The sequence below is a fragment of the Maylandia zebra genome, linkage group LG18 (genome assembly GCF_041146795.1).
Source record: "Maylandia zebra isolate NMK-2024a linkage group LG18, Mzebra_GT3a, whole genome shotgun sequence".
NCBI classification, from domain to species: Eukaryota; Metazoa; Chordata; class Actinopteri; order Cichliformes; family Cichlidae; genus Maylandia; species Maylandia zebra.
The window spans coordinates 15,749,731-15,776,128 of NC_135184.1; the positions used below are offsets into that span (position 1 = coordinate 15,749,731).

General features: G+C 41.0%; 1 protein-coding gene across 1 annotated transcript; it reads right to left on the bottom strand.

Moving 5' to 3' along the window:
• Positions 1-4,148: 4,148 nt before the first annotated feature.
• On the bottom strand, positions 4,149-26,398 carry wnt9a (wingless-type MMTV integration site family, member 9A). The gene is made up of 4 exons (XM_004542831.4): positions 26,262-26,398; positions 11,025-11,284; positions 10,620-10,882; positions 4,149-8,229 (listed from the first exon to the last, which is right to left on the bottom strand). Exons 1-4 carry the CDS (start codon positions 26,351-26,353, stop codon positions 7,726-7,728), a joined length of 1,119 nt encoding a protein of 372 aa, XP_004542888.1. The 5' UTR covers positions 26,354-26,398; the 3' UTR covers positions 4,149-7,725.

The window sequence follows — 26,398 nt, forward strand, 5'->3', positions numbered from 1 at the left end:
TCCCAACTTACTGAAAAAAAAAAAAACAGAAATCTGTGAGTTGCTCAGACCGGAGCTATGAGCTAAGGTGTTTTCACAGTGCTCAGCACATATGTTAAAGCAATGTTTTGATGTTTATAAAGCTAATGCTTGAAGATTAACTAATTATAGTAAATCTCATATTCCTTTATGCACTGATTTCGAGTGCCTTTACCTTTTAAAGTACGATGAAACTGTTCAGAGTATGACTTTGTAGCCAATGCAGTTGACCCTTGTCTAAGGGTCAAACACTTTAATAATATTTTTAACGTCAACTTAAAATTAACTATTAAAAAAAAATTAAAATTAAAAAAAATGTACTTGGTGTTGCAAATTAGTTGCATATGGATACAACTTTGTGGAGAACGGGCTCTTAATATTGTGACTAAGGGTCACTATTTACGTCCAAATCTCAACAGTATTGATGTCAACGCTCTTATTGGTATTGGATTGATACATCACTATAGGATTGTTACTTTGTTTCTATCCTGAAGTTCAGTATGTAGCCCACTGAATTTGTTGACCCAAAGTACTTTAGAGGCAGGCGTATTTATATTTAAGGTCTCTAAAAACCCAGTTTTAAAATACATAAAGAGCTGAAAGCTGTTTTTTGTTGCATTAACTAATTATTGTGGAAAGTAAAATGGAAAGTGGAAAGTAGAATTTGCAAACTGATGATGAGAAGTGTTCTCTCCCTTATAAAAGTTGCCCTTATAGGTTATTGGCAATACTGGCCCTGTACTTATTTGGTATTGGATCGATACCAAAATTTGCATTATCACACATCACTTATTTGTGACGTTCGTATTTATTTATCCTATTTCTTTATCCATTAAAACCACTCCACAATCAACACCTTTTAGTTAAGCCCTTTCAAGGCAGCATAAATGCACCGTGTGCAGAGAGGTGATGCTGGAAAAACAACTCATCTGCCACTTTCAGCAGTTCAAAAATAGTCTCTGCCTTTCTGCTTGACAGCCACAACCAGAGCAGACTAGGAGGATGACAGTGGGAATGGTAGGTTGTCAGGAGGAGGTGGGGAATGACGCTCTTTTCTACTTTTTTTCCACCTTGTGCTTTAGTTGCACCCTCTTCCTTCATGCTAACAGCTGTCAAAACGTTTTTTTATTACAGCAGACCGCAGAGTTGCAGTTCATATTAGAGGCTGGTACAGGGCAGGAAGTTTGGAGGAGTCCAGCAAGCGGGGCACATTAAAGCTTCCTAGTTTCTCAAAGCAAAGCAGCTAGGACCCAGGGGACGAATTGCTAACACCAAGAAGGTACTGCTCCCACGTTAATTTAGGTACACATGTCAGACATGTCAAAGGCTTTTGCGCTGATGTTTTAGGTGTTAGAGCAGATACTCTCGTAATTGTGTTTTGTTTTCACTACTGTATGTGAAGCTTCTATTAGCCTAAGATCACAGAACCACTTTCCTCTTGGATTAATTGAGCTTTAAGACTTACATGATGAGGCCTCCACATATTTGAAAGATTGTTGAAAGAGAAAACTCTGAAATCTCCACTCTGCTCGGGGGATAGAGCCCCGACACGGTGATTCCCCAGCTGATAGCAAATGTCCGAACACGGTAAATCCAAAACAGAAATGTTTATGTCTTGCATTCAATAGTTTTAATGGTTACATTGTTTGGAGTTGATGTAAAAACATCAGTGTTACGGTAATATACAGTGTAATATGTCAGAGGCTTTTATAATCAGTTTACACTAAATCAATATAAATTGTCATAGCAATGGGGGAGCGGGGGGATACAGCATGAAACAGTGACGATCCAGCAAGGTTTGCATCAGATTCCCCAAAACACCTAACCTCAACCGTCTTATTACGTAGCAAAATCACTTTTCTTATTTAAAAGGTTGGTCTCAGGGATTTTATTTTCCCAACATTTCCCAGATGGAGACCTTCTGTGTCTCACATGTTATTTGCTGTTGTAGAACAGAGGAAAAGCTCTCAATACCGGCTTGATTTTGACTACTCACAGATAATAATTATACCAAAAAAAAGCAAACAATTTATTGAATCTTTATTTCTTTTTTCTCTTTTTTCTCCATTTTTGGAAATTTAAGCCAATACCATTCATTTAAAGAAATCTTTATTGAAATTGCTACAATTTAATGCCCGAGAAAAGCCACCCACTCAAATGTAACTGAACATTTAAAATTAAAAATTGCACTCACCTTCCTAGGCATTGAGAACTGCCTTAATTCTTTGCGTCATAACATCAGTGAGGTACTAGAAACATTGCGCAGAGATTTTGGTCCATATTAAATGTGTGTGTAAAATATACACCATACCATTACACCACCATCAGCAGCCTGAAAAGAGACAGAAGGCAGGATAGATCCATGTGTTCATTTGATTTATGCCATAACTTAACACTACCATCTAAATGGCATAGAAGGAATTGAGGCTTATCAGAACAAGCAATGTTTTTTCAATCTTCTATTGTTAAATGTTGGTGATTGTGTGCAAATTGTAGCTTACGTTTCCTGTCCCTAGCTTACAAGAGTAGCACCCAGTGTGGTCTTCTGCTGCTGTAGACAGGCTTCAAAGTTCGACATGTTTTGACATGCATTCACAGATGCTGTTCTGTAATAAGTGGTTATTTGGGTTAGTACTGGCTTTCTACTGCCATTCTCCTTTGACCTCTGGAGGACTGCTGATCATGATCAACTACCAGAAGTTTTCTCTATTTTGAATTATCCATCCATCCATTCGCTTCCGCTTATCCTTATCAAGGTCGCGCAGGGCTGGAGCCTGACACGGCTACCATAAGGCAAGAGGTGGGGTACACCCTGGACAGCCAACGCAGAGAGACAGACAGCCATGTAGGCAATTTAGAATAACCAATTAACTTAACCCCACTAACTGCATGTCTTTGAACTGCGGGAGGAAGTGGGGTACCTGAAGAGAACCCCCGCAGACAAACATGCAAACTCTACTGCTAGATGGTGGATTTGAACCCAGGTCTACTTTGGGCCATTCTCTGTAAACCCTAGAGATGGTTGTGTGGGTAAATCCCAGTTAATCAGCAGTTTATGAAATAGTCAGACCAGCCGGTCTGGCACCATGTCACCTTGTTTCAACTTCAGCACATTGTCTTGACTTGTTACGTGTCTAAATGCATTGAGCTGCTGCCATGTGATTGGCTGGTTACATATTTGCATTCATGAGCAGTTGAACATGTGTACCTAAGAAAGGAGCCAGGAATGAACATATTAATTTCTAGTGATGTGCGATACCACTGATTTCCTTTCCGATCCGATACCAAGTAAAATTCAGGGTGGTATCGACGATACTGATACGATACCGATACCCTATACAAAACGTATTTAATTTATTCTATCTCAAATTATAGCGTCATAATGATTACAGGACATCAGATTACTTGTTCTTATCACTTAATAATGCAGAGTTCATCATATAGAAATAAAAAACTGAAGTTTTGCACTATTTGAACACCTTGCCTGCCTGCAGCACTAAAGGACTCAGTGAGAGACATCTGTCTCGCCCTAGCAGCACCTGTCCACTCCTCCTCTTCAGTTCGCCTCAACATATGCTCGTCATATTCTGTGATATGATTTACTCTGAGGTGTTTGACAAGGTCAGTGGTGTTGCCACAGCACCTCACTTTTTTGCCACATGTATCGTAAACCATGCCTCAGCTGTTTGTGGAGGTAAAATACGTCCGCACATGACTCCAATTACGCTCAGCCATTCTTGTGAGTGCGCACGCCAAGAGGCTGCGACACATTTATACAGCTATATTTCACACATGACTATGAAACCCGGAAGAGGAAGTTGTTCCTTCGAATGTAGACAATCCGAATGTTATAGTTTCTTTCCACTGTGTTCCTGTTAATGATAAACTACAAATTTACCCTAAATTACTAAAATATCGATATTTTAATGTGAGAATCGATTCTAGAACATAAATGATTGGTATCGGAGGAATCGATATTTCAGGATCGATCCGCACATCACTATTAATTTCACATTTTCAGAGGCTGAATCCAGCAAATATGTGTCATCAGTAATGGAAGAACTTTAAATTCAAGGCATGATATACTAATTAAACTTCAATGCTACCAAATAATGCACGTACATATTAAATAATTTAAAAATCCATTTATTATTTCAGATTTTTTCCGCCTTTGTTATACAAAGATGTTAAATAACTTAAATACATTCTTACCAGTCATTTGTGATCTGTTTAAACCTACAAGCTATACACATGAGGTAGAGGAAAATAATTTAGAGTTCCCATAAGACATGAATAAGTGAACATGGACAAAGCTTTGTTGGTGTAATATTATCACAAAGGACAATACATAGCTGGTGTATTTTATCTTTGTTTTACAAGCACAGCACAAATCCTAACAAAAAGTACATGTACATGTAAAGTGACCCTAAGGTGAACAAGTCCATACTGATCATCAGTCCTTTCACAAAACCGCTGATTATACAAGATTAAGTTCTATAAAATATTCTTGATAACTGTGATTTTCTTTGCATGCTTTCAGAAACTGCATTACCGCGAGTGAATTAAACCAACTAAAAGTGAGCTGATTTGAATTTTGTTAGGATTTGTTAGTGCTTAGATAACAATCTTGAGATATAAAATGAAATATGTTGATAGTATACACTGCTTCTCGAAGCCTCCACCCCAAAAGGAACAAACACCCAAAAAGAAAACAGAGTAAAAAATACAGGATATAAAATCAATTTAGACTTTGAAGTTATTTACACTAAACACATGCTCATAATATATTTAAAAAATAATTTATCTTTCTTTTCTCTACAACATAGAATTTTGTACATGATCCACTGATGACTAAACAGTGCAGAGTTTTGGATTTGAGAGCGTGGATGACTGTGACATCTAAAAACCCAGCGGACTGCTGCATCATGCTCCTCTTTTCTGGACTAAATTTCTACGCCTATGTACAATCTATAAACAAACAAAAATGCAATCTGTTTGCATTTCCTGTCGTGTCTGTTTTGAATCCGTTCAATGGTAGAGAACCTCACCATGTTTCGGCTGAGGCGGAGTGTGTGGCGCAAACACACACCAGAAGCTGTGGCAAGCAGGCATTTGTGCTTTGCGTCTCTGCATAGCTATTATGGTTTCCATGTAGCGTGCAAAGTTCTATGTATATGTTTTGACCAGTCTTTATTTGGCATGCCATCTCATATCAAAATGCTTGGAATTCATCTCCTTTAGACAAATAAGCCATGCACGGTTCTCTTCTTATCAGAGGGAGCTTTGATTTAAATCACTGTGAAACTCCTTTTTAAAAATGCACTGTGCAGCATTGATGATTGAAATCCGTAATCATCTCGTTTCAGCAGCTGTATGCCGTTTCAGCAAATGCTTCACTCATTTATTTAATTTCAATTTGTGTTTCAGATGCTTGTGAGAGTTGAACATGTGCCTCACTTTTGTCTCTATACCACAGGAGAAGAAACCTTTGCTATTTACATTTTTTAATAAAAAACAAGAAGAAAAAAAGATTCTGCACTGCACTGTATCCATAAATACAGATCTTTAAATACTTTAAAGGGCTTTTGGGCTTCAGTGCGTGAATGGTGCTATAATACAAAGCTGGGTCCCTCACTCAGTAGTTAATTCACACCAATCTAAAATATGGCCTATAAGGTCCTGTATTTGATAAAATATAATGTTTCTAAGCACTAAGTGCTGAGAATATGACAAAATTTTGTCTGCATTGTTTGTGTGCACAGAGGCATTTCTCATAAAACTGTAATGGAAACAATTTGCATGTTCTTCTTATCAGTCAGCTAGTTAGCTTTGCATAAACGCCGCAAACTTGGACACAGCGAGACTGAAATGTGCCCTAAGGTATCAAAAGCCACCTTTCAGTACCTTTAAGGTTCACTGATTAACAAGTTACATCCTGTCTGTTTAATATGTACAAAAAAGCGTAACAAAGACGAGGCGTGGTTTAACTTCCTGGATTAAACAAACAAGATATAGGAGGCCAAACAGTGAGTTTAGAGGTGCTGATGGGCAAATTTTGTTAAAAGTAGCAGTTTCCTCTGTTTCTTTATGATAGGCTAAGGAAAAACCAGACTGAAGTTTATTATTTCATACCACGCAGTACTTCCTGCAGTGTCAAACCGTCACTCTTGTATGGTGGGGTCAGCATGCTGCGTTGTGTTAACTGTGTCAAAAGGTGCTCAGCAATAAGATGAAAAGGTAAAGTTAACTTATAAAAACAACTTCACTGACTTCAGAAAGAAGACAGCCGATTAGTAAAACGTAGACATAAATTTGCGGAACAATTACACAAATATTAGTTTTATAATAGATCTTTATATTAGCTAAGAGGCTTGTGCTTTCATCTTCACTTGAACAAAAAGTCAGTCGCCCCATACTGTTTGAACTTCCACTGTACACACTGCGTGTCAATGTATTTCATATGGCTCAATCAAATTTGTGGAAGCAGAAGAGGAAGGAAGAATACGAAATAGCAGGGAGTTAAATTCCTCCAGTTCTCCACAGTTTTCTTTAGAACTACAAAGTAGATTTAAGCTTCACAAAGCTCTACACTTTTTGATCTGAGTCTCACGTGGGCCTTCTGCTGATCAAGAGATCACCTGTTGCTATGCTTTTGACTGTAATAACAAGGCCGCTGTCATCTCCACCTTGGATTCAGATGTTCTTTCTGGTTTAGTCAAACACATATAGTGGTTTAAGTTATTCCCTGAACACTGGCCGAGAATAGCCTAAACTGACTGGTTTAGTTATCTTCTGTTAATGTATGCACTAACAGCTTCATATTACAATATTACAAAAAAAGAAAAAATTAAAGATATTTTTGTTCCTCCTCATGAAGGAGTAGTCCCAAAGGATCTATAAATTATCCACAGAAAGATGTCAGACACAAGCGTGCTGCTTTCCAAAGGGCCTTGTCAACATGAATCAAAAAGAAAACTGAGCAAGAGCACACAAACAACAAAACATTTGTGTGGTTAGTGGTTTGTTTTAACATAGTTAGATAAGTGGCTTATATAATATCATTACAATATAACTGAATTTATGTACATATATATGCAAACACACAATGTGTGTGAGTGTAAATATGTGCGTGTAGAGTAATTCTTACACCCTGTCTTTTTCCTTTTTTTTTCAGTTTCCGTATATGGTTTTGAATCGCCATAAAAAGTCGTCACTTAATTTTTCCGCTCCCCCCCCCTCGCTATCTACCTCATGTTCACATGCTTACAAATACTGTACACACGTAAAAATTGACAAACACACACACACACCATTCCTCTTTGGGCAAAGCCCCAGAAATCAGTCTGTTGATGTAACTGTCCTTGTGTTGTATCCTCATTAACTGGGCGTTAATCGGTTTTCTTGTGAATTGATGACAAAGATTTTTGTTTTTCTTAAAGGAAAGTGAAAGCGTCTCTCTTCAAGGTAACGCTGTGATAAAGAGCTTGAGATGTTGACCCAGTTGTCTGAGAAAGTTTTTATTCTGCAGGACCTCTGAAACCCAACCCACAGAAATCCCTCAAAGTGCTTATTGCTTCTTGGCTCGCTCCTTTTTTGCTTGCAGAATGCTGCTCCGACACTGAAAGCAAAACTCTGCATGAGAAAAAAAAATGCTCCTCTTCAACACAACCACCTTCCTCAGACTGAAAGGGCTGAACGGTGCCCCGTTTACCCCTTGCAGGTGTAGACCTCCTCTCTCTGTGTGCACTGCTTGCATTCAACGTAGCAGCACCAGCGCACCTGGCATTGGCAAGGCCTGGTCACCTCCCTGCTTTGAGTGTTGTGGCCTCGCCCGCAACAGATAGCATCACAGTTTTTGTCCTTGTAGCATTTGCGGGCTGCGGTGCCCGGTGAATATTTGGTGGGTCTACAGAAACTGGGTGAGTCCTCGATGTGGAGCAAGTCCATAGTGCGGGGGATTTGATCGTTCAGGCCGGGCAGGGGCTGTTGTTGTTGCTGCTGCTGCTGCTGCTGGTTGCGGCCCGTGGAGATCTCTCCCTCCCCGGTGGCCTCGTTGGTGGAGCTGCCGACCTTGACGGAGGTCTCGTAACGCTGCTTCAGCTGCTTGCCGATCTCATGGAAGGGCTGGAGCTGCCTCCAACAGGTCTGGACGGTGCAGGAGCCAGATACGCCGTGGCATTTGCAAGTGGTCTCCACTCCAGCCTTGATTACCTGGACCAGAGACAGAGCAATACTGTTAACCACTGAGAACCAGTGAAGGCACACAATGAAAGGTATGCAATTTAACAAGCTTTTGTTTAGCAAACAGAACTTGAAAGAGCCAATTCATTAAAGTATTCTCACAACTAGATGAACTGGGTGGAGTACGGCGGCTTGGGAAGGTTATAGACATATATTTTACATTCATTGCTCTCTTTCATATCATAATTAAAGGGGAAAAACTTCACTTATTACTTGTGAACTAAAGGAGAACAATGGCGTCTGAGGCTTCTTGTATAAAAGAAAAAGAGAATTATAGTTTGTGGGAGGATTGATTTTGTTATAATAACCACAGATGAAATTTTGATTAAACAGTTGTGGTTATTATGATAAGTGAGGGGAGGTTATGGGTAAGAAGAAGCCACAAAACAATCCATTCAGTCAACTATGGGAACCCTTCATACCTCCTCCTGTACTGGGTACTTTACTAAAATGTGTTTTTTAAGCCCAGAGTTGATCAACCCAGCGCTATAGTGCGGTCATTTTGGCATAACCCAGAGCAAAGTCACGCAAACGTTTGGGAAGAGAAAGAATATCGAAGAAACCGTTTTTTGTCTTACACAAAATCACACATAATTGCAAGTGAAACAGAGGAATTATCAGCTAAAGAGACCACAACACGTTACTTTAATATCACTTGACCCCCTAGCAGTCAGCCAGAGTTCATTTCTGCATCCACCACAATGTGTAAAGCAGAGTGTGTCCGCGAGAATCAATGACAATAACATATTGTCTTATACAGGGTTTGGAAACAATTTACAAATCTTTTCTCAGACTGTGAGTGAGATCGGGGAGCAGGAAGTGCATATTCATCACACCAGCAGGTCAAGAAAATTTGATAGGTCAGCCTTTAAAATGTCGGGGGGATGCAGAGGCTCGCACATTCCAATTTTGTCCTCGGCGTGGGAATTCATCCTGAGCGAATGCGATACACCTCGCTACATGTGCAAATTATGAAAAGAAAAAAACAAAGAAGGAGCCAAAACAATGTTGTAAATCTTTTATCACAAATAAAATCTCCAAGGAGGCTGGATTTAGGAGAGCCAAGTTGAAAAGGAAGAGCTCGCATTCGTTTGGGGGAGAGTTTTATATCTGTTAATATTTGGGAAGTGTGCTTTAGCTGTAATTCATTTTGAAACCAAAATGAAAAAGGCCACAACAGGCACAAAGCACAGTAAAAGAAATATATTCCAGACCATTAGTTTGCTTTGGCTTGACATATTAGGAGCATTTATTCTGCTATTAAAAACACTTCCAAGATGAAAAACCCGTATTTGCTCACCACAAACAATCACTGAATTCTACCAGAGCACAAATGAGACTCTTAGCCTATCTAATCTGAGAGAGAAAACCAAATATTGACTAATGAACACTTTCAGATTTCACTAAAATTTACAGCAGCATTACTCTGGGTTTCTTTTAAACTTGTGTGTTGGATTTTTGAAACACTTCACAATTTTCAATTGATTTTGCTCTCCCAAAATGCCCCAGTTAACATCATCCAGGTGTAGGGAAGTTCAGGTCCCATCTGGTGATCCTAATTACATATTTGGAGACAGTTAAGATGGAGCAGTTTGAGTCAAACAGCAGTGCTGTAATGTTTAAACTCCAGTACAAAAGCAAAAGCCAAGATATGGAAATGCAGTGTATCCGGGATATGGCGCAAAATGAATCGGTACTTCACATTGATGTTTGCCGACAAAAAGAACTCAGAGTATATTGTATTAATGCTATTTTCCCATCGTTTAAATGATTCATACAAGCAATTAGCAAACCTTTCTGTTTACATAATGTCTGTCTCGCCATATGAACTCTGACCCTCTTCAAACTGAAGTGTGTTTCCTAGTTAGATTCATGTGTATGGAATAACTCAAAGTCTGTAGAAATTGCAGCGTTAATAAAAGGCGAGTGAAGCTGACACTTTGGGTAAATATACTGCTATGAAATTAGAGTTTGATAAATCTTTCTTTTTCTTTGACTGTTACTCCTTAAAAGTTTTCCAACATCGCTGACATGTAGATGAATAACTGTCACAAATTAAAATGAAGTCGAATTTAATGTTTTCAATAAATTATTAGCTAATATTGTTGCTGTCACAGACCATCATATACCTCTAAGAGGCAACAATGTTGTAGAAGGAGTTGGAGATCTGAGATCAAAGCAGCAGATGTTGAGATATTTGCTTTTGTTGCGTCGGCTGACTTTTGGCTCGAAGCACGGGTCAAGCTCCAGAACGAATGAATCCCCCATTTCCCATGGTGCAGCTAGATCGCGTCATTGGATAGACCAAGTAAGTAAATAGTGCTATCGGTCGGTACGTCATGACCATTTGACGCACTTACCTTCATGCCCACGTTCGTATTGTGCATGTCCACACGTGCACGTAGATCCTTGTTCGAGCGTTTGCCCAGGAAGTCCTTGACAAACTTGTTTGCGTATTTGAGGTTGTCTCCGCAGCCTCCCCACTGCCACGCCTTACGGTTCTCCAGGTCGGGGGCCTCGTCGCATGTACAGCGCTCCATGCGTCCTGCGCTGCAAGCTTTGGCCATGGCATGAGTTAGACCCGCTGAGGAGATGGCGTACAAGAAGGCCGTCTCTTTAAATCCTAGAGAAGCCCGATGGAGAGTGGCAATTGGGAGACAGGAAAATAAAGGGTTTTCTAAAGAGTTGGCTCACTCACACATTAGGTTTTAAGTGCACAAGAATAAAATGCATATTCAAATGGGAAGAAAAGTAGTAATAATCACCTCTTTTTAATATGTTGGCTCGGTGGCGCCCCTCTAAGGTGCAGTTCCACCTCTCAAAGCGGAATTGGTACTGGCATTCTAGGGCGCTCATGGTGATGGCCTCTCTTAGAGTCTCCGCCACGCCCGGGTCTCGTCTGCACATCCTGCGCTGCTTCTTTTCTAGTTTGAGCCGGTCACACAGCTTGAAGTGGGCCCTGCCTATGCTCTCCTCTGGTAAAGAGTTCAGTGGCAGGACAGACAACGGTTCATTACCTGTCAACCTGGAAGAAAGCATCACAAGCCATTTGGAAACAGAAAGATACTGGGATTGTCTTGATAAAGTATTCAGACAGAACAACAGGATACTGACAAAGCTATACTGCATAAACAGCACAGGAAGCACAGCTGCTCACATAATGCTCAAAAGTTTGGTTAATGTTCAAATGAATTCAGCTGTTCAGTGGTTAATGTTCAGGGGAATTCAACATTTGCTGGAGATTGAGATCAACTCTCGGTGGAGGTGTGTCTGAGTAAAGAGCAAATTCTCTGCAGTGGTGGAAAAGTCAGGTTTACCATGTAATTCTTTTGAATTTTGGATACCTAAAAATCCCGTTGTAGAACAATGGAGTTATAATTAGCTTTTGTTTTAAAGCAAAGGAGAAACAAATTATACTGTTAGCATTTTTGTGAGAAGTTTTTATCCACGGGGAAATTTAAAAGAAACGGGGCACTTAATGTAAGAGTGCCTCTGGAGTACTTTAAAAAAAGAAAATGTACTCAGTAACTTTTTATTTCAGAAGCAGGGAAATCAATATCTCTGCCTTACAATGTAAGTACACAGTATTATTAGTGGTGTGGGCTTTAAAAATACCTGTAGTTGTAATTAGTTTCTCCTCTCCTTTAAAACTGAAAAAAGGTTACTTACTATGTTTTTTTTACTGTAGTGACATTTTAAGTACCAGTAGGAACACAAGTCTTTGTACTGAAAATTGCAACCTATTCACAAAGATTTACATGGGCAACTGGACCGTAGGTTATGGGCTGTATATTGACGTTCTACCAAAGGTTCCTGAAATCAATTTTTTTTCCATTTTACAGCAATAAACTTACAGCATCAGCTGCATACTGAACACTTTAATACTGCAGTACGAGGTTATAATGTGCAGATGACAAGGCATTCAGTTAGTGTGGGGACATTTTAAACATTTGTACTCTGTGATCGTGTCTGTCGTGTTACAGTAAAACAGTAGCCAGCAAATGGTTGGTTAAATATTTATACCAGATCCTTCAGATGGGTGGCAGGTTGTACCTCGCTGTACAGATTTAAACATGGCACACAGTATTGCTGCTGTCATTATAAAAAGTCTTATATATCGTATAAAAGTCTTTACATCTGAAAATCTAGACTTTCTGTAGGGGACATAAAACGTGGTGATCTTTTTAGTTCTGTGTTTCTGTCCCACCTCACTCTGGGCTAAACTCTCATTTATGATGTCATCAAGGGGTTTCACTTAGGGGCAGACTGGAACAGCAATTTGACTCCATCCCACGCCACTCTGTTCATGCAAATTGTAATCGAGTACTACCTGGTCATCAGGCTTTTTACTACATAATTATTATGTCAAAAGATTATTGGACATCCACTTTGGAAACTGGAAAGTATGTTGATGGTGAAAGTGTCGGTATCTACAAAGAAAAAAATGAAATAAAATAAACTCTACAAAAGAACAACAAGTTAATTCATGTGCTCTTTTGTATTTTGTGATGTTGACATAATATCGTTATCTGATTTGACATAATGTCACAGTTATCATTAATTATGGTATGTAGCAAAACCCCGTCACTGAAACTGGCCCACTTATCTGGAATAAATGTTAACAACATTATAAACACAATGGGACCAACCAGCCAATCTCAACACTGAGGTTTTCAGGTACAGTGGGGCAAAAAAGTATTTAGTCAGCCACCGATTGTGCAAGTTCCCCCACCTAAAATGATGACAAAGGTCAGTAATTTGCACCAGAGGTACACTTCAACTGTGAGAGACAGAATGTGAAAAAAAAATCCATGAATCCACATGGTAGGATTTGTAAAGAATTTATTCGTAAATTAGGGTGGAAAATAAGTATTTGGTCACCTCAAACAAGGAAAATCTCTGGCTCTCACAGACCTGTAACGTCTTCTGTAAGAAGCTTTTCTGTCCCCCACTCGTTACCTGTATGAATGGCACCTGTTTGAACTCATCATCTGTATAAAAGACACCTGTCCACAGCCTCAAACAGTCAGACTCCAAACTCCGCCATGGCCAAGACCAAAGAGCTTTCGAAGGACACCAGGAAAAGTATTGTAGGCCTGCACCAGACTGGGAAGAGTGAATCTACAATAGGCAAGCAGCTTGGTGTGAAAAAATCAACTGTGGGAGCAATCATCAGAAAATGGAAGACATACAAGACCACTGATAATCTCCCTCGATCTGGGGCTCCACGCAAGATCTCATCCCGTGGGGTCAAAATGATCATGAGAACGGTGAGCAAAGATCCCAGAACCACACGGGGGGACCTGGTGAATGACCTGCAGAGAGCTGGGACCAAAGTAACAAAGGTCACCATCAGTAACACACTACAACGGCAGGGAATCAAATCCCGCAGTGCCAGACGTGTTCCGCTGCTGAAGCCAGTGCATGTCCAGGTCCGTCTGAAGTTTGCCAGAGAGCACATGGATGATACAGCAGAGGATTGGGAGAATGTCATGTGGTCAGATGAAACCAAAGTAGAACTTTTTGGTATAAACTCAACTCGTCGTGTTTGGAGGAAGAAGAATACTGAGTTGCATCCCAAGAACACCATACCTACTGTGAAGCATGGGGGTGGAAACATCATGCTATGGGGCTGTTTTTCTGCCAAGGGGACAGGACGACTGATCCGTGTTAAGGACAGAATGAATGGGGCCATGTATCGTGAGATTTTGAGCCAAAACCTCCTTCCATCAGTGAGAACTTTGAAGATGAAACGAGGCTGGGTCTTCCAACATGACAATGATCCAAAACACACCGCCCGGGCAACAAAGGAGTGGCTCCGTAAGAAGCATTTGAAAGTCCTGGAGTGGCCTAGCCAGTCTCCAGACCTCAACCCCATAGAAAATCTGTGGCGGGAGTTGAAAGTCCGTGTTGCTCGGCGACAGCCCCAAAACATCACTGCTCTCGAGAAGATCTGCATGGAGGAATGGGCCAAAATACCAGCTACTGTGTGTGCAAACCTGGTAAAGACCTATAGTAAACGTTTGACCTCTGTTATTGCCAACAAAGGTTATGTTACAAAGTATTGAGTTGTATTTTTGTTATTGACCAAATACTTATTTTCCACCCTGATTTACGAATAAATTCTTTACAAATCCTACCATGTGGATTCATGGATTTTTTTTTTCACATTCTGTCTCTCACAGTTGAAGTGTACCTCTGGTGCAAATTACTGACCTCTGTCATCATTTTAAGTGGGGGAACTTGCACAATCGGTGGCTGACTAAATACTTTTTTGCCCCACTGTATGCTAACAGTGCTCTCAAAATGCCCACAAAGAAAACCTTGAACTCTGCAGCTTTATTTTTTGACAAACAAAAGTATCAAACAAAATCCCCCGAAACTGAACTTAAGATACACCGCCACAAGAAGGGTGTGTGTTTAAGCTACAGTCCACCCAGACCCAGACCTTTTTTTTAACCTTTTATATTGAAGAAGACCTTCTTAACAGGTGTTACCTGTTAAGAAGCACTCCCTTGCAGAAAGCGAGAATGAGCAGATTCAAGTGCACATCTGTGCAAGTCTTTGGGGTGTGAACTCTGATGCTAAGCATGCTGTGGAGATGCATGCAGTCTGCGGGAGTCAAGGGTGTCTGAGAGGTCTTTCAACTCACTCCTGTTTGCTACATATAATGTAGCAAACTGTCAAGATGACTGTTCACAGTAGCCCAAAGTGGCCCTCAGGCTACTGGGAAATGACACGGTGCTCCAGACAGCCAATGGTTAAAGTTAATCCCAGCGCTCTTGATGAAGCGAGTACAAGTTAGAAATTATATTTTTAAATAATGCTTAAACAAAATTTGTTATTTATTATTACGCTCAGCAACATTTATGAATCAAACAAAGGCAGACCATCAGGAATGAGCTTAAGACTCTAAGAACAACTGCATAAATGAGGCACCTGTATTACTTGCTGTACTTTAAATACAGCAAGTAAGAATTTCAATTCTAAACATGGTATGGAGAACATGTGGCAGACTTGCACTCCTTTCGTCAGTTTATTTAAGGGATGCATATATAAAACACACAAAGCGGGGACTGCCACATAGCTGGCAAAACCTATAACCAGCGTTCTGAGGTTGTGATGGAGAGCGCAGGGCATTACTTTCATAAACACACACGGGGGACATGACTGTCAGCCTGTGACCATTTTGGTCACACCAACTGACAGGACTGGCACCCTAGTTGTTCATTATGTGTAATTTCTGGCCTCCTTTACACTGTTAAAGTGAAACTGAAGAATAAATGGATTTACTGAACTCACAAAATGCACAAGCTCTCTGGCCTGTGTGCTTTTTGCAGCCGGACTTCAGACTTTTGAAGGATACTCGTGCAAGGAGCGACACAGTATTTATCAATGAGATTATTTATCAATGATCTGGACTTCTGGCATTCAGTGTAGGCTGAATTTTCCAGTGCACTAAGGATTACAGCTTGCACATGTCAACACCAAGGCACAACATCTGAAAAAGCGTACTTGAGAGACAGTGAAGAATTATTTTATTTTGAAAAGAGAGCAATCGGAACTGCATTTATTTTTTGGGCCAATGTTTGCTGCTTTCAGCTGTGATGACAAAACATATTTAGCATTTAAGATTAACACTTTAATCCTTCATATTTCCACTATCACAGCACTAATATACCAACAGTCATAAATTGTTGTCCATCCGTTCCTGGTTGCTAAAAGTATGCATACAGCCAAACCAATTAAAAGAAGTCCAACTTTATAACTGTGAAGCGTAACCGCAGCAAATGGGAACGTTGCCTCACAGTTTACTACAGCCAAGCAGTCTGAAAAGAAGATGGAAATAAATTCTGCAATATTTTTGTAAAGGTGCAGAGCACCTGCTCACTGTCTACACCTGGTTAGTTAATGTACCAGAAGCGATGAGCGCTGATTCGCATTACTCACATTTTAGACTTCTTTATTATTTTTCAGAGAATATTCTGTCACCACTCATGATCACTTGAGTCACGAACAGAAGGTCACAGGATTTATTCAACACAAGATTTGTTTTATTAAGTCCAATAACCGACTGAAATGTTTCCCCTCGAGTGCTCAATTTAATATCAGTGAACTTAATAGTTCACAGATGTTATTTGATATTTTTCTTTACAATAAATTCATAGTCTGGTTGAGAATCCGTGTAGTCAAATCAAAAAAGGAGTCCTCGGGGTTTGCTTTCAGAATGGGTCGAACGGTTTTCTTTTTGCAAAGTGTGTTTGCCTATTCTTAACTTGTCTGACAGCAAGTTCAAATGGAAACCTGGCAAGCTGCGTCTTGACAGAGATCGCCCTCCCAACACACTTGGAGAATAAGAAAAATGTATGGTTTGAGGCGTACGCAGCGAGGCAAAGGGTGTCTTTCTCTGAACAACTGACATTTTCCTCTAAATTGTTTCACGCTTTGTTAAGACACTCTGATTGCAATGTCAAGGAAACAAACATAAAGTCTCTAAACAAACAAATCCAACGGGCCCGGCGTGTCGCGTACGATTGCCAACCTTTCCTCAGCACTTCTTTTGCAAGCGAATGTCAGGGATTGAATAACGCTGCAGAGCAAAGAACCTGTCATGTTAAAGAACATGTAAGACTTTTTTTAATGCACACAACATTTTGCTCATGCAAATGTCTGGAAATGAACACAGAGACATCGATTAAGTGTACTGCTTTGGAAAGACTGCTAATGGTAGCTGAAATATACGAATACCAATATGCTGTGGACATTCCTCAGAAAGACATGCACAGTAACACGTATCAGCTCAGACCTTCCCAAACCCCTACATGCCTGCAAGTATTAGAACGACAGGCCTCAGATGCCTCGGCAACGTCTACTTGTCTGAGACAAAAATGATGGTAAGCGTGAAGCTGGAGGGAAGCCAAAGATGACACGACACTGATCTCAGCACCATTGTCTCTTTTTCAAAGAAAGGGGGGGGGGGGGGGTTCTAGCTAGCTGCAAAGAAAGCCTGAAGGCAAAGCGAGGAGGAGAGGGACATTCGAGCAGAGAAATACTTCTTCACATCTCTGGAGAAGAAACTACTGGCCAAAGCTCACTCTTGTGCAATGTTTCCACTCTGTGGCAGACGAGAACGCAGTCAAATAGTATCGCAGATGTACCGTGCTTTATTTTCTTCTAAAAAAAAAATGTTTACAAATGGATGCACTTTTTAATACTTGATGAGAGGAGCTGTTCATTTTAATCCGATTCAAATTCGCTGGATTCAAGATAATATTTTCCCTGGATGAAGGACAGTGACCCCTGCTATCACACAAAAGGGTCGCACACATTCCAATAAGATGATCTGAGAAAATAAATAAATAAATAAATCACACTGCTGTTTGCTGAAGAATGAACTCATTCAACTCGCTAAGAGGAAAAGAATTGGATAAGAGTTAACCTGGGTCAATCATAAAGTCGACTCTGAGACTCGGACAAAAAGGAATAACTGGAGTCTTCCTGCAACGGTGACAACAATCGCTCGCTCCATGAGAGCGTTTCTTAAAAAAATATGGGACCACTTTTTCTAGAATAAATGTAATTCACAGAAAAGGTCAAAGGTGAACGACGCAAAGACAGCTGCTAATATACCGTGTAGATATCCAATTTTTTAAAGTTACCTATAATTAACCTTGTCAGATTCGTGTTCACATCAACACATCCAACAGTTTTCACTCCTACATGTCGTTTATATCACGTCCATTAAAAGCATCCATCCTGAATCCACGTGATTATCACGAAACGTGCGCGCTTCAAAGCAACGCGCATGCATCTTCGCAGTATCTTCCCCACAGTGAATAAGAAAGCACGAACATGTGTTTTCACATCACGGTCCATTTTCTGTCGTGTTTTTGTTTGAGGTGTTGGCACAGCAACACCAATTACACACGGAATATAACACCAACATATAAAACTCATTATTATCCCATGTGAGGTGGGATTCCTGCTGATGTTTGCTCAGCTTTGCTTTTTCCATTCACACTCTTGCCTCTACACACTGTGCAGACATCACTGACCTACTCTCACGCTGCACCTCCTCCACTGTCTTTCACTTGGTAACAGTGCAGTTTGTTTAGTCCTTTCTCTCCACCTGTCAGCACCTCCCATTGCCCGTGACATTTACTTTATATACATTTTCCAATGCAGCGGGTTCAGCGAAAACGGCCCATTTCACGCGGCGGAGCACGACAGTCAATCCTTCAAGGAAATCATTGACTAACTCTAAACTTTGCCATCATCACTCGCTCTCTGACTTTACATTGCACTCCTGGAAGTGACCCTCAGCTGGTAATTCTGCTCTTTCTTTATTAGTAAGGTATGTAGACAGCTAAGAATACCTACTATCTGTCATAGTCAGAAAAAAAATCCTATTACTTAAATGTGCTAGGCCTAAACAAATTCTTTCTCAGACTACAAACGCAGCTTGTTAATTACTCGTGGTGCTCATGTGCCCACAGAGACATATATTAACAGTCTCTGTATAGACATTAATCTCGAGAGTCTAAAGTTGAAAACCTTAGAAAAAGTAAATCTAAATCAAGCAAACACGCCAAACATCTGGTTGTTGAATAAGAGGTTATTTTCTCCTTTTTGTTAATGTGCGTTTGAATTTTGAACAGTTGGCGGCCAAACAGAAATTTTTGCTGACGATACATAAGAAGGGATGAGTCTTAAAGAATTAAGAGAACGTACAGGGCTTGAGCTGCGGCTCTGTATGGATGCTTTCTATGTTAGGATCTGCAGCCTCTGTAGGAGATATCCATATTCAGTAAACATGATATTACAGATTGCTGACCTAGTGTGTAATCACCCCCTGGAGATAAGAAAACCACCTGCTAAACAATATCATTGAAAATATGTTTTCTTAAATAAAACAACAAGTTAATACAGTAAAACAAACAAAAAAAACTTTCAGTTTTCTGTTTTTTGGGGTAAGAATTCACGCAGCTACACGCATGGATCTATGTGCACACGCACGTGGAGTCTTACAACCTTAAGTCAACACCTACAAGTTGTGGCTAAATGCGCCCAGACAGGAAAAAAAAAAAAAGCACAAAAGCCACAATTTCTCCATCAGCCTCAACTTGCAGGTTGTGTGGTCTACTGTCTCCTAGATCACAACCAACCCCCCTCCTTCTTCTCCTCCTTTTTTCCCCTTTTCTCCAAACTTCCCCTATTCCCACTGGTCAGTTAGTCTAAACGAATGTCAATCATTCCAACCCAGCTGTTGGCTCAAAACAAAACGGTCTCTAGACAAAACTATTGCCGTCTACGACCTTAACCTACACAAGACAATGATAGACGTGAACATGTGTCCTGGAAAAGTTTAACTGTGATGAAGACAAACTGCCGTGCTCACCTGATATTAATATGTGCAATGTAAGAAAGCATATTACTCTGAAACTCTGAGTTTTTGCAGTAAATTAGGCTTACCATCGGCGATCCCTTTTTCTTTTCCTTTCACTTTTTCCTGCTGCCATAACAGCATTTAAAAATCCTCCTTTTGGGGGGGGAGAAAGTTGTGTGCTTTTCTCAGAAATGTTGGATGAACTTCAGACCACCCTGCCCAAGTCCCATCTGGTGTATCCCAGGCCATGCCAGAGGTAGTAGGAATGTGAGCGTGTGTAGTGTTTTCCCACTGGCCCTCTCTAACCATTGCTGACAATCTGCTCCACAGCTTAGACATGAATAATTGGAGAAACCATGTATCAGTGTCGAATGACTCTCTGGTTGCTGTTGTTCACCTCCAAGAAGAAGTGTAAGAGAAGAAATCCTACACTGACCTCAGGCGTTTTCTCCATGGTGAAAGAAACTGTTAATTCCCCGAATCATTAAAACAAAAACAAAAAATGGGGGAAAGAGTAAACGATTGTGTATATGGCTAAGATAAGATAAGTCCCTAGTTGAAAGCGCTGGGTGTTGTGATTGCTTCTAACAAGCTGTGACTGACACAGTGCAGTAACACGACAAAACAAAGTGGTACTGGCCTGGGACTTAAGTAAGTCATTATTAGTTGAGTAATGAGCCTTTCTGCGTAGTGGGAATGTCGTGCAATGTCTAGAAGTACTGCTGTTCACAAAGCTAGGGGGGGAAGTCCGCTATCTTGTATGACTTAACAGGATATGACCCAAAGTTATGTCATCTGCTGTCGTTTCTGGTCATTTACAACCCACAGAGGGTATGTCAGACTACTCCCATAAAGTATCTGAAGGAGACAGGACTCTGATATTTTAAATGTATATGATACTACGCATGGGTAATAAGTTTCACTAGAAAATACTTTTGTTTTACAGGTCAAAAAAGTAGGAAAAGGGGGGGAAAAAATCTAGTGTCCAGCCTAACTTTTTAATCCACGACTGTGAATGTGGAAACTGGTAGCCGAGTGGCAGCACTATAGGATCTGGCCCTGGGAATGGGAGTGCGGGGCATGGTAAGAGGTTTAACTGCTATGTGAGAACTCGAGGCTTCTAAGGTCAGCAGCTCAGTTATAGTCACTGTGTGACTGGCACAGATTGGGCGTGCAGCAGTGTCCGCATGACTCCCCAGTTCTAGCCCACACCATGGCACAGAGTAGCCCTGTACCAGCGCACCGACACACCAAACACACTCAGGCACACATACTGTACTCGGCTCTCACCGATTCCACGTGCTGAACCACACTGTGGCTATTTGGTGAGACTTTAAGGTCAGAGAAATTCAGCAAAGCAGATACAAACACAGTACTTTTTTTTCCCACATATAACATGTTATTCCTTTAAATCTCATTTCAAATATTAAAGCCCAAATACCTTTTGTCACAGCATTTTTCAAAGTTAAAGACGCGAAGTGTCGATTAACCGCGTCTGACAACGATTTTTTCGGCTGTTTTTGTGCTCACTCGTGACTCGTATGTTAACGGGAGTGAGAAAAGTTTGACTCTTGACAAGTGCTTGATGATTTAAAAAGCAGCTGAACGTCATGCAAATGGGCCACTTTCAACGTGAAATGAAATCTGCCCCAGGGTGAATCGCAGAACGTCTTCCGTGCCTTGGCCTGTTCACATCAGTGTGTGTCTCACTGTGTCCATTCTCAAACTAATATTCTGCCTTTATGGATAAATAAGCCTTTTGGGAGAATCTTAGAGTATATAAGCACACCCATCCCAGTGAAGCATCTGAGTGCACATCAGCTTAGTCTTCTATATGATCGTGTTTATGCAAGATAAACTCAGGTTACCCTGCAAACAGGTGGATGATACTAAAAAAAGGGTTTTATGCTGACTGCTGCAGAAATAATCTGTTTGATTTTTTTTTTTTTAAAAGACACTAAATGTATCAAAATCTATTTTTCTTGGATGTGATAAAAGCAGATATTCTCTGGAAGGCCAAAGTTTTAAGTGAGGGTTTTGACAGTCTGCTAATCTTGTCACGTGTGAGGTGCCATGTCTCTTCTATCCCCACAAACTACGCAGAGAAAACTCGCCTGTGGTCAAGGATGGAAAACACAGGACATAGTGGTCACACTAACTAGCATCATCTCATCAATGCCTGACCACTAAAAGTATCTTGAGTCTATATTAGTTTTCCTGTTTTGAAAATTGCCCATGTCTCCAGCTCCATCTGCAAAGATCATCATATGTTTGCATTTTAACCAAGAAGATTTTCCTCTCCGTATCTTCAAGCAATCCATCAATGAAATGTACGCCTGGACCTGCTGCCCTTTTATAATCAAGCGTCTCTTAATTGTGGTTTGTTTGGCATCCTGATGACACGAGAACTGTACCTCCTTCAAATGTGAGCACGCCAAACGCATTTTGAAAGCCTCTCCAAACCATTCAATCTTCAAAAATATCCATCACAACCATGTTATTACACAGTATGAGCCCCATAACAGCCCACATCAGGGGCCACCGAGCTCTTCTTAACAAAGGTGAGTACCAAGCTCTGTAATTACTGATGGTTCAACCCATAAAATCAGCAGCTACACTATGCATCTTCCAGTTTAAAGACATGTAAATTTGTGCAAAAAAAAAAAAAAAGTACAGCTTTGCTCTATAAGCTTAAGTTCAAAGACATTTTGAACCCATCATGCAGGATGACCACAAGTGGGCATAAGCCAAGTAAATGTTGCACTACATTTACATTTAATGTTTTCACGTTTTGTCTCCTATTTATACACAAGAAAGAGCTGATGGAAGACCATCCTGCACTCTCAGACAGTACTGCACCACCATGTGGTACCCACTAACATAGCAGGACTCCAGAAGGATGTAACAGGGTACAGAGCTCAAAGCAAAGCCTGGCTTAGCTCAAATCTGGATGTATCAAACAGAAATATAAAGAAAACAAAACTCTCTTTTAAGAGGGACGAGCGGTCAGCTATCTAAGCTTCCAGGTTCGCGTGATCTCACTACACTACACTGTCATGAGAATCCTATCTTCTTGGCTCATGCTAAAGTGATACCCTTTGAGGTGTGGCTTTGGCCACAGGATATCCTATGTAGTTGGGAAATCCCTCTATCAACGGTGCTCCCCGCCCTGCTGCACGTCAGGGCTAATCAGTCCTTAAGGCCTGGTAATGAGACGCTTGCCACCACTGTCTGCCAGGCAACGCCAGCCTGAGCCCGCACTAACTCTGCTCCTTCTAATGAGTGGTAATCACCCAGAAGCTCCCCACAAACCACTGCAGGGATGCCAGCACGCACATAAGGCAGGCAAGCCAGAAGACAGGAGGGTTGGGGGGGAGGAGGGAACCAAAGGAAATGGTTAGATGGAGCTGCTTAAAAAACAAATTTTAACATTTTTGCACTGTGCTCAAGAAGTAAGGCTCCTTTGAAACTTAAAAAAAAATGCCGTTTGATACATGCCAGGAACTAAGTCAGCAAAATGATAAAATCCTCAGATGGGCTGCACACTGAAGAAAAAAGAAAAGAAACATCACTCCTCAATAAATTTACACACATCCCATTTGCTATCCTGTTGCTCTTGGCTTACTGCCTCACTTAATGGAGCGCTGAAAACAATAATTGCATCTGAAAGGAGCTCTGCTCTTCAGGATCAAACCGATGATAGAGATTTTAAGGATATTGCAGCAATTAAATAGCAACCGCTATATTTGCTTCTTCCGGATGCTGCGGCGCGTCTGTGATTAGTAAATCCCAGTTGCATGACTGTGGGCAGCCTTCCTGTATATGTCGCATGTGTGCTAAAGAAAAACAAACCCTTGACTCAGTGTAAGGACTCACATCCAGCACAGTTTACAAGACCGCAGAATGACAAGCCTTTTACCAAAACTTAAATTTAAACCAACAGAGTCGTCTCAGAGAGCACTCTAAGCCCTCACGGGGTCACCTGAGCAAACAAATCATCCCCTTTGCTGACAGTTAACGCCATATCTAATCAAGGTGCTGTAACCTTAAGGTAAGTAAGGCAAGCTCAGTGAGCATCTCCAATTCAAGCTCTAATGATAACGGATTTAGCAGAACCAGCACCTGCCACAACAGGCTGAGGGAAAGAAAATGAGTGTTCACATTCTTGTGGCAAAGGATGACAATTTAAGCGGGTGCTTGGCTACGCCAGGAATCCCACCCCACCCTCAGCTACAGCAGACTAGAGGCAGGAGAGATTGTGTTTATGTTACACTTATGCTCCACCGCACTTTGGAAATTGGGTATGCAACATTGACCCTCTATTTTGAGTAAATCAGTACCCAGGGATGCCTCGTGCTCATGGAATACTTATTTGAACAGGTTTGTGTTAGTATGCCCCCTGGTCAAAGCTGAGCAAGACTGTGCTGGAGTGTCACCGGTGTCGAGTTTCTGGGAAGCCGGCCACGGGGCAGTCACATTTTGTATCTGTGTCACCTGCGCAGGCTCTTTCAGTATGTTTCATGTTCCTCAGCAGCAAGGCTAAATCATTCACTGACACTCATTCATATTCCTTTCTCCCTGGGCCACAGAATAATAAATCTGGAGTATTGTAATACCACATGTCTCTCTGCACTACACATGCCACAGATAGAGAACAGACTGACATAGGTAATTGAAAGCAAGTGCTAACTGAATAAGTAAATATGCATTACCATTAGAACCATTAGGGCTGATTTTGGTGCCAATTTGGCACGTCATCTTTAATACAAGTGCCTGCCAAAGGGCGACACTGCAACAGGAGGGGAGACAGAAACAGAGAGCAGTGATACATTTGTCCTTCTAATGCAATTTTAGAAATGAATTGAAACCAAAGACCAAGAGGCAGAGAGAGAAACTACTTGACACGTGCATGAGTATTAGACATGATGATGCTTTGCTCAGAAGGGGCTGAGATATTTCCATCACACGGAACTACTGCAGGTGTCATACAACTTGCTTGCATCACCCAGTTTCCAAAATTAGTGCCAACACTTTGTGCAACACTCCACCCCCACCCCCCAACAAAGAAAAAAATATTACCCAGAGATCTGAAAAACAGTTACTGTGAGATACATAGCGTTTTACTACTTCCAAAACTTCTTTTGCCTTGACTCAATAGCGAATACATACTATTCAGATAACATTTGCCTCCAGGAGAATGTAAAACCCACTTCAACAGGTCGGCAGGTCTGACATACTAGGTTAATGGGCCCTTAGGGGACAGTTCTTGTGCTCTCTTGCAGATTCACATCAGTTCCCAGATCACCTAACACTCCTGGATCCTGCACAACACCCATACCTACCATAAATTTGACTCTGCTGGCAAAGCTTCAAGTGTCATCACTCTGCAGTCTACAACCGTTTGTCTCTGTGTGTCTGTGTGTGTGCCTACCCTGTAGGGGAGCACTAATAGCACCCATCAACAGAGATATTTGTAGATAATACAGAAAAGCACCAAGATCTTAAATGTGTTTAATGTGCATTTCCACTTGCACAGGTACATTCCAGTCTGTGGGTTTCTTTTCGGATTAAAACTCTCCAGCTCCAGGTGAAATATGGCTGCGGTCCCACCTGACATGCTGACCTCATTTGAATGACCTTGGCTTCCCAGCACTGTTAATGTTCTTCTGTAACTAAGACAGAAAAGGAAGCTAAGAGTGTAGAGTGTACGAGTAAGCAAAGTGCAGCATGAGTAGCCACTCTGAAGTGGAGGTCATAGTGGGCTACACCTAAAATCCAAGGCGTTCCCTGGGAATGACTTACTTTGAAATATACACCCGTGTGCGCTTTCTAAATGAAACAATGTTAAGTGCGGGACGCGATTCACGAAACGCTAAATTTTTCAGATTAGTTTCCTGACACGTGTTCCAGCTGTTTTCGTTTCTCCCGTTTTTATCTGATGGAGGTAGCAGAAGAAGAAAAAAACTGCCAAAGTTGTGTGATGTTTTTGCTGGATGGGGGGATTTTTTCTGTGCAAGCTGAGCAGACGTTTCGGCCACCAGTTCAGTCAGTCAGATCGCTTTATTGTTACCAGCTGTTGAGTCTGAGGCATATACACTCACCTTTCGGCTCCACGGCTGTTTTCAGAGTCGACTAAGGATATGATTTTACAAGTGTTTCAGCAAAATAACCCCTTGACCGCTACCTGCCACTCAAACGTGCTGCGCTCACTGAACAGTGGGCGCTGGCTCAATTGTCAGGGAAAGAATGGAGGGGAGGGGGCTCTCACCGGTCAAAATCATACATACTTCCACCTATATTATATTAGATTATATTTGATTTAATGTCATTCTAAGATAACCAACACACTGCTACTTTTTTTTAATTAGCAGCACCTTCACTGAGGTAAATTCTTGAGCAGACAACCGGCTGCACACACCAGCTGTGAGGCCTCCAGGTGATACCTCGCTGACCCGAAATCAGTGTTTTAAAAAAATAAACTTCCTTATTCCACTTTCTAAACTCACTAAAGAGTTTTCAGTGACTTACGACATTTAAAAAAAAATACCTGCTTTGAACCAATCAAATCAATGAAAAGTAGCATCATGGACTTAACAGTGCGTCTGTCATCTCTTACCCGAAATATGCTATGGTGGGTCCAGGCAAGTTGAGAAGATACACTATAACTGTGAACGATAACCATCCCAGGAGTAGGTGTCCATCCAGCATTTTGCTGCGGCTCCAGGGCAGATCATTTCGTTTCTCCTGAGTAGC